The following is an 8,914-nucleotide window of genomic DNA, read 5'->3' on the forward strand; positions in this document are numbered from 1 at the left end:
ATCATCCTAAAGAAGTGATAGCACTAGGGAGGCCATGAGTATCCTGAATTACTAATACCAGGAAGAGAGCACTCAGGAAGAATGAAAGTAGATATTGGGAAAAGGTAAAATTCTGGTGGGTTGATAGCAAAAGGTTTAGAGAGAGAAAAAGAGGTTAGAGAAACTTTGGATTATGTTGGACAAAGTCCTCCTAAATTTGGGTTATGAATATGGAATCAAAACAATGTTGTTTAAATGATCAAAACGGTGTCATTTTCACCAAAATCAAAGAAAGAAAATAAATAAATAAATAAAAGTGGGCTGGGAAGCTGCTGCACTCCAGAAGAGCCTCCCAACCCCATCTTTTATTGTTTGTCTTATTATTGGATTGGATAAACAACATATGTAGAACTTCTGATATTCACTAGCTAAGGGCCCAAGGCAAAGTGAAGAAAGTCTCAATCTGCCTTTGGCATAACATGAGAAACTACACGAAAAAGAAAAAAAAAGCAGTCTTTTCGCGGCCATTTCTCACTTCAACAGACCATAAATGAAGGGTTGGAATTGATTGAGAAAGTTTAGTTTCTTCTTTCCTTCTCCAATTTCTCTCTCTGATGGAAGTGAAGCTTAGCCATAGACAACACTTCTCCCTCCCAAAGTCTCTTCTTCCCAACTTCAAAGAAACAAGCTTCCCTCCTCCTCACACCTTCTCTTTAAGATCCTGGGCAGCTACTGAACGCCACCGTTTCCAAGGCCTCATCAAGGTTGTCCTTTCTCTTCCCATCATTTCCATAAGAATTAGTAGAATGGGGTTTGTTTTTTTTTTTTTTTTCTGTTTAGTACCCTTTGATGGGCTGCTAAAAAAAGAATGATTTGGTCTTTTGGTGACAGAAATGGAGATTGCAGAACAATAGCAAGGACTATATCTGCGCTCACCTGGTGAAAGAGTTAAACCAAACTCCTTTTATCCGTTTGTTGTATGCTGGGTTTGGTTTCATTTCTTGAATAATTTCAAACTTATTTGGGGTGAAAAGTTTCAAGTTTTAAGTGCAGGGGTGAAACTTTGTCTTCGATTTCAAAGAAGTATGGGGTCTCCGTTTATTCAATTGCAGCTGCTAATAAGGACATAGTGGATATTCACCTTGTTTTCAAAGGCCAGCTCCTTAACATCCCTGCTTCTTCCCTCAAAGAAACTCTACTTGTAAGCAACATTGTTCAAGTTAATTTAATCTTGGCTATCAACATTTGCTGTTATGTGGGCTATTAACATTCTGATTCACTACTTAAATTACATTGCAAATAACTGGCAATATGAAGTCCAAAGAGGGTTCTTCAAATCAAACTTTCACATTTTGTTTTCTTTTTTGGATTCTTTTTTGATATACCTTAATGTTCTATGCAAAGATGCCACAATGTTCAATGAGAAAATCTAAGTTAACAATATTGTAATCATATTCTAACACAATTGTATTCTTACGAAATATCATTGATTTAGCCTATAGTCTGTACAATTGTTATTGTTATGTTAATAGACTGTAGTATAAAGTTTGCTGCTACTTATGTTGAATTACACTTGGACTGTTATTAGTTTTATGTTGTAATATACATTTTTACTGCATGTTTTCTTTTCTTTTAATCATGATCAGGCCAAGAAGAGTAGGTTATGGCATTCCATCCGTGCGTTCAGAACTCCTTCACACAAAATAATTTACTCCATGGTTACTTCACATGGCTTGTCAAATGTAAGTCTGTTTATAAAACATAGCAAAGTGATTTGATGATTTACTAGTACTAGCAAGCTCAACAGGCCTTCCCGCTCTATCAGCAGGCTAAAGCTACTGGCTATTTTCTAGTTCTGGTTCCTCTTATAGCGTTTTGCATCAGATGCATAATCAGTACCTTTCGCATTAGAGTTGCTAGAGACATGAGACACCAAGCTGTGGATAAGTCAAAGGGACATCATCCTGGGGCGAAAAGCATGCGATGGAAGTCTGCTCTGAGTGACACAGAGGAATCAGATGCTTTTGACTCTGAATCAGGACTAGATTCCAATGTGAGTACTCCAGTTCAACATGGTCGTACTGATTTGGTTGTGCATGGTTCATGGTACATCTGTAAATACCAACTACAATATTCTCACAAAAAAAAATATTAACTATAAAACACAAACATGTTTCTTGCTTTTAACCGCAATGTCAACCATATAAGGCTGCAAAATCCAAATTCTTTTAGTGTCTGCTACTGTACATCTTTCTTTGAGCCCTATCTCCCATGATGTTCCATACCCTTGCTATAATGAAGCACACATCTGATACATTCAGACGCAAGAAATGTAGCATTCATTGCCAATATTCCACAGTGATTTTTTCTTTGGAGAAAAGGCCATCATTTTTCATTTTTTGATCCTTTTTGACTTGCAATTGGTTAGTTGGAGTCCATTTTGCATGAATTCTAGCACTGGTTTCTGGTAGGTGTATCTTGTTTCCTTCTAGAGTCTCCAACAGTTTTTTCAAAACACCATCATTTTTTTATTCATTGATTCTTGTTTGACTTACAATTCACCGGTTGGAGTCCATGTTGCATGGATTTAAGCCCTGGTTTCTACTATAATGCACCTTGTTTCTTTCCAGAGATTCTAACTGTTTTTAGGTGTACGAACACCCATATGATAACCATGTGGTCTTATGTTGACACGATAGCCCATAAAGAAGGGCAGGATCCATGCAAAGCAGCTTAAAGCCCTCAAAACTAAAATTTTCAACAACCATCTTTTGTGTGTTTTGCTTCGGCATAGCTGTGAATTGCAGGCAGAGAGGATAAGTAACCTCTAGGAGTTCAAAACACTATGTTCCTTATCTTCCTTATAACCCCACATCGGAGTAATTATCTCCATGAGCCAAGTAATTCTGAATGAAATGTCTTTTTTTAGGTTAATATTTTGCTGACTAGATGATTGTACACTGGGCAGCCTTAGTCTCACAGCCCCCAGTCAAAAGACCCTTTGTGCAGGGCGTCAGCTTGGCTTGGGAGTGGCCTTAGTGTGATATGTTATGTGGCCTTGGGATCAAGTGTTGGACACGGATATGTGTCGACGTTAATTTTGAGGAGCCAAATATCATACTTGCATTAAATGAATTAAAAGTATCTAACAAGTGTCGGACACATGCATTTTCGGGTAAATCACTTTCTGTTATGACCAAAAATTTTAAGAAAACTCAGCTAGGGTTATGAGTTAATGTTGAACTGTTGTGCAGAGTCCTTCAGAAGATGAAGCTTACATTTCCTATGATGAGGCCTCTCATGCTTACAGTAGACTTCAACATGATTATGAGAAATTTCTTTCAGAATGTGGAATGAGTAAATGGGGATACTGGAGAGGTGGTTCACCTGGGACCTGACTGGAGCACTTAAGTGCGTATCCTTCTCACTAGTATAACAGGTACTGACATTGAACTCCAGCCATCTTCACAGTAGAGAACTGGAGCATTAGAATGCGTTTCATTCTAGCCGGTTCATGGTTTGTATTTTCCAGCAGAAATTTGATATAAATGTAATCAATTTAACTGGGAATAATTGAACCATTGTACAGGAATGATTGAGTAGCATTTTTGGTCTCTGCACTTACTCATAGATCTTAGATACTCTACCACACAAAAGGAATCCCATTTGAAGTTCAGATTCCAACAATTCTCATTAAGCTAAAATCCGAAATGCTCCAAAGTTACAAATTATCATTACATTGTGTGCACGTAAGATCTTAGCGGACACGACGAGCTTTTTCTTCCTGTCCTATCCCAAGTGATTTCTGTGCATTTGCAATTCCTTCTGGGTCTGCAATATAACAAATCAGAAAACGTTAGAATCATGATGCAAGCCAGCTAAAAGTGGGAGAGTTTTTCAAAAAGCACATGCCTTCAGAGAGAGAGACAATCATATAATGATGGATATTTCTATGCCATTCTAAAGATAATGAGAATCAGATCTGCTAATAGAGTGATTCTACTACAGTAATATAGAATTTACAATGTCCAGATGCACCTAAACTAGCATATTCAGCTACCAATCAAAACATAATAGACTCTATGACTTGGAAGAAACATTTGTATTTAAAAGAGTAGGAATCATGTCTTCAGGACCTGTATGGCCTGCGATAATATGTATTTCACTTCAGATGTAACAGAGATTCAAGAAAAGCATATGAATCCCAGTTGACCTTGATATATACTGCAAAATTCATGGATATTCATGTTCTATTTCCAAGCTACCTATGGCAAAGCAAACTTACCAAAGAACTGAGTGAATATGCGTGTGAAGAAGCTCAAGTTGCGGGAAACATTGTACGCCATTGCAGGTGGAAGAGGCTTCACAACAGTGTCTATGCTAAATACTCGTTGAAGAAACTGTATGAGCATGGAAATATTAGAATACTGCTTGAAAAGAAAGGTGAACATTAAACCCCATAAAAGACAAGTAATATCTTGAACTGAAATTCACCTTCAAAAATGATATAGATATGACAAACAAAGAGTAGAAAGTCGCACTTGAACTCATCAACTACAAAATTTGAAGTTTTATATGCAGTAAAACATTATTTGTTTTGACTACAGCATCAAACTTTTATTAAAAATTAGTGCAGTATATGTGCATCAACAGTTTCGTTGAATATAAAGTTATCAACTAAAATCATTCTTTTAACACCAAGGCTGTCCAAATATACTGTTCTGTAAACGTTTATGATAATTATACTTTTGTTTATTACAAGTTCTTTGTCTTGTGCAATAGTAAAATTCTTTGGTCAATAAAACGCAAGAGACTACTTCATGCAAAAATGCTAGACCATCATTCCTACTAAAAATCACCTATCTTAGGAGAATCCTTTTCTTTTCTTTTCCTTTTATGATTTCTTTTCTATTGCTTTTAGCTACAACCAAAAGATAAAACAAGAAAGAAACCCCAAAAAAATCAAACTAAACAGATAGCATCCACTTTGGGTCTAAGAACATGAACAATCTCTTCATATTCTAGCCTTTTGCTTTTCGCTAGTAAAAACCAAATAAAATTTATTGGATGCCAAAAGAAGCTAACAAATGTATAAAGAGGTCAATGTACTGTCAAATGCATCGCAACCAATAATGAAATATCAGAAGGCCATGAAATAAAGTCAAGGAAAGTTAAGTGAAATTGTGGTTTTACTTTTCACATGACAAAAATATTGAAGAACTCCTAATAGGAGCTTGACTCCAATCCAGCAATGAACGAGTCAAGTCCAAGTAGTTCAAAAATAGCTTGGCAAGAAAAGGGCTTCCTTCAAATTGAGAATTTTGCAGTTTGAAACTAAATTTTAGAGTTAACTGGAGTCAAAAGCATGGAATATTATAGGAAGAATGTTTGTAATGGAATTCAGTAAGACTGTGAGATGAAATTAGGTATTCAAAAGGCTATTTAGGGGCTATTCTGGTTCTATAAATGGTACCAGTGAACACTATCAAGAATAGTAATTCAAGGGTTTTAGGGATAAGTATGATAGTAAATCCAAGTGAGTTGAATTAGGGTTTCTAGAAAGGAGTTAAGGCTGGTTTTAACCTAGAACAGGACCTTGATTTAAAGTAGAAGTAGGCATCACACATGTTTCCTTAAGCTTAACACCTACAGTGTCAAAGGCTTCACCCTAGCTCAGGGCTGCTTCACAAAGTTCAAAGGAAAGCATGATAACAACTGGAATTCTTATAAAATTTTCTTTTAAGAAAAAAGTCTGAAGAAGTTATATGGTTATTTGTAGAGCTCAAGCAACCTACCCTTCAAGGACTACAATCCGAAACAAACCAAAAACTAGATAAAAGGTTAAACTCTTCTATGGATTCATGTACTGCAGTCAATTTTTCATCACCCTCTCAAAAAATTTCATCAATTCAAGTCCCTTTACCATTAAGGATAGTGCGTTTAAGGATAATTAATAATACCATTAGTAAATGGATGCCTTTTATCAACAATAATTTGTTTAATATATATATATATATATATATATATATATATAATGAAAAACAGACACTTGGTTCAAAAAGAAAGAAAAGAAAATGCTGGAGAAGAAATGGGTGAAAATTGTAGGGGGAGGAAAGGAGAGAAATTATTGGGGGGGAGGGGAGAGAGAGAGATAGAGAGAAATGGGGAAGGGGAGTGTTGGCACTGGTCCAGCACTTGTCAATGTAAAATTGGTGTTCATGGCTGACTAGTAAATGAAAAAAAATGCTTTTTAAAAAAGGGAAATGTGTTGTGAAACTTAAAAACCAGCTGAGTGAAAGGAGCAGATGAGCAGGCAGAGATGGTGGCCAACTATGTTGGGTACGGGTGTCAGGTTTTGCTATGTATCTAAGCATCTAACATGCCAACTGCATGGAATCAAAGACATGGAAATACAGCTAGAAAGTGTCCAAAATGAGGATACATGGGGACTTGTTGGCCACGATATAATGCTACAATTACGAGGGTGTGGCATATGTTTCCACAAGGAACTTATACAGTAGATACTTATGTTTTTCATTCATCATCACTTTCCTTTTCACAAGCAAAGAAGAAATAAGCATGGTTCAAAACATCCCTTTTACCAAGGACAAGTGATTGGTGTGGTGGTGGTTTGGATAGAGATTCCGTGTACCAGCACAAATATTCTCCAAACCCACCCCAAACCATAAGCTTTGTCCCAATGTGTAGATCCTATGGAGTTTGTTATCATGGTTTTCTTTTAACACTAAATTCATACTTTCCTTTACCTTCTTCTAGTTTTCGGATATTTTAAATTATAGGATACGACATTCTTTTTTAATTTTTAGGACAACGCTGTGATTTCATTATAGCAGAATGTTACCAACCTTTTAGCCATGATTAATTCATTATTGTTTAAATACAAAAGGAGATTCACGTTTTGTAGCACAATTCTCTTATCAATTACAACATGCTTTCAGAAGAAAATGGCTAAACAGAGTCTGAAACAACAGATAGATGCAGTCCTACTAGAGAAATTGGAACAATTACAAAGCTGGAAGTACAATTCCGGTTCAAAAAACCAACACATTCAGGAAAAATGAATGCTTTTTAATGTAAGAACTATGCACCATCGACAAAATGTGAAGTGGGTAATCGACTAAACGCAATGAGAAGTTGCTTTTACCAAGTTTAACGAACAAACTATCAAGAAACTGGAACTGGGCAATTTAAAAAGAAGATAAAAAAACGAAGAGAAAGGAACCTGGAAGTTGCGTTGAAAGCTGTAACGGAGTTCGGGGTCAATCTCAAGGGAATCGTCATCGTCGTTATCGAATTTGGAATCGGCGGACTTGGGGCGAGGGACGTGCATTTTGGGAGTGGAGCCAGGCTGGTTGGTGACCTTGAGCTTGGCGTCTGCGAACTTGTTGGAGTTGTCTTGGTCGTCTCCTCTCCATGGTGCTTTGCTTAGCAGCTCTTTCTTTGTCTTTCCCATCAGTGCAATCTTTCTGGTATCTTCCTTTTTCCTTGTCCAAGTTAAGTGCGGAAGGGAAATAAGATAAGGATAGCTGTTCGACTGCAAGAGGATGGCTTTCCCATCAGGGACAAGGACTTCACCGCCCCCTGTAATTGGCACCAGGTAACACGGGACAATTTAATTTTAAAAACCAAACATATTTAAATATAATTTGCATCTTAAAACTATTTAAATAAAAATTTTCCAAAAAAATTATTTTAAACTAAATAAATTTGAAGTTTATAATTAATAGTTGATTAACAGTTGTTAATTAAAATATCACATATCATTTTATACTTATAACATGTCATAATTGATGTTAATGTGATATTTTAAAAAAAATACTTATTTGACACAAAAAATAAATAATTTGATTGAATGTAATAAAAGAATAAATATTTATTTAAATTTTTTAAAATAATTTAAATTTTTTTTCAAGTATTATGATAATTAAAAGTGTGAAAATGCAAACGAAATGTACCCGAGTATTTGTCTCATTAGTTGGTGCATAATCTCCTGCCTAAAGAGTAGGGTTCGAATCTCCTTCCCTAATTATAAAAAAAATGCAAACCAAATCAAAAAATCGAACCGAATAGAAGTGAATTCGATTTTTTCAATTCGATTAGTTTGATTTTTCAGATAATTCAGCTAGGGTAATTCGATTATTAAAGTTAATTTAGTTCGGTTTCGGTTAAAAAAATTCCTAACTAAACTTGAATAAGAGTATAAGGGGGTTTTCATATGAAAAATAAATCATAAACTATTTGTTATTATTTTTATCTATATTTTTTAATTATTTATTGTTTATATGAGTATGCATCTTATTCATTTTAATTGTTTATCATCATCTTTAATAACTTTATAGTATTGATTTTATACAAATAAAACAAGAATATTTTTAGGTTCGATTTTTGAAAATCGAACTGAATTAATCGAATTAATTCGATTACGGTTAATTCGATTTGATCTCGATTATTTTTAAACATAAATTTAGTTAGTTTGGTTATTAAATATCGAAGACTGAAATCAAACTAATAGAAATAATCATTTGCTTTACCCTAATGATAATATAAGTTCATTGATACTAATTTCAACAAATTAGTAAGATAAATGGCAATCAAAAAAGATTTGTAGAAGTTATTTTTTTCATTATTTTTATATTTTACTTATTTTTTATTGGATGTTTAGAGTGCTCGAGACAAAGATGCATAAGATATTAAAACGACTATTTTTTTTATAATTGAAAAAAAATTTTGAATCTTATTTTATAAATAAGAATATTATATATTAACTAATTAGAAATGACTATTCTTGACAACAAAAATGTTACTGGTACAGAGAAGAGGGCAAGCCATAAGCAGGCCAGGATCCAAACCAGGACAAGTTGCTAGGTTAGATAACCCAGGCCAAGGTGGTTTATGGGACTTAACCTAAAAAAAG

The 8,914-nt window shown here is 34.8% G+C and overlaps 2 protein-coding genes across 5 annotated transcripts; one reads left to right on the forward strand and one right to left on the reverse strand.

The window, feature by feature from the left end:
- Nucleotides 1-416: 416 nt before the first annotated feature.
- On the forward strand, nt 417-3,593 carry LOC18592837 (uncharacterized). 4 transcript variants are annotated; one of them, XM_088809136.1, is made up of 6 exons: nt 417-743; nt 871-926; nt 1,021-1,180; nt 1,626-1,721; nt 1,805-2,032; nt 2,948-3,205. In XM_088809136.1, exons 1-6 carry the CDS (start codon nt 594-596, stop codon nt 2,951-2,953), a joined length of 696 nt encoding a protein of 231 aa, XP_088665262.1. In that variant the 5' UTR covers nt 417-593; the 3' UTR covers nt 2,954-3,205. The 4 variants fall into 4 exon arrangements, with proteins under 4 accessions (XP_088665262.1, XP_017981653.1, XP_017981652.1 ...); XM_018126164.2 differs by lacking the exon at nt 2,948-3,205 and adding an exon at nt 3,234-3,593 and having other exon boundaries at nt 420-743; nt 1,808-2,032; XM_018126163.2 differs by lacking the exon at nt 2,948-3,205 and adding an exon at nt 3,234-3,593 and having other exon boundaries at nt 423-743.
- Nucleotides 3,518-7,599, reverse strand: LOC18592838 (zinc finger/BTB domain protein). Its single transcript, XM_007019738.3, has 3 exons — nt 7,223-7,599; nt 4,265-4,379; nt 3,518-3,810 (listed from the first exon to the last, which is right to left on the reverse strand). The coding sequence occupies exons 1-3, from the start codon at nt 7,451-7,453 to the stop codon at nt 3,737-3,739; spliced, it is 420 nt and encodes a 139-aa protein (XP_007019800.1). The 5' UTR covers nt 7,454-7,599; the 3' UTR covers nt 3,518-3,736.
- Nucleotides 7,600-8,914: the final 1,315 nt, after the last annotated feature.

The sequence above is a fragment of the Theobroma cacao genome, chromosome 8 (genome assembly GCF_053813885.1).
Source record: "Theobroma cacao isolate CCN51 chromosome 8, ASM5381388v1, whole genome shotgun sequence".
Classification (NCBI taxonomy): Eukaryota; Viridiplantae; Streptophyta; class Magnoliopsida; order Malvales; family Malvaceae; genus Theobroma; species Theobroma cacao.

Bases quoted from the DNA above. Each gene is read 5' to 3' on its own strand.
- LOC18592838 (XM_007019738.3), bottom strand. From the start codon at position 7,453: ATGGGAAAGACAAAGAAAGAGCTGCTAAGCAAAGCACCATGGAGAGGA. The intron at 4,380-7,222 runs GTTCCTTTCTCT...ATGCTCATACAG, and splicing joins GCTTTCAACGCAACTTCCAG to TTTCTTCAACGAGTATTTAG. The intron at 3,811-4,264 runs GTAAGTTTGCTT...GTTATATTGCAG, and splicing joins CATATTCACTCAGTTCTTTG to ACCCAGAAGGAATTGCAAAT.
- LOC18592837 (XM_018126163.2), top strand. From the start codon at position 594: ATGGAAGTGAAGCTTAGCCATAGACAACACTTCTCCCTCCCAAAGTCT. The intron at 1,181-1,625 runs GTAAGCAACATT...AATCATGATCAG, and splicing joins CCCTCAAAGAAACTCTACTT to GCCAAGAAGAGTAGGTTATG. The intron at 1,722-1,804 runs GTAAGTCTGTTT...CCGCTCTATCAG, and splicing joins CTTCACATGGCTTGTCAAAT to CAGGCTAAAGCTACTGGCTA.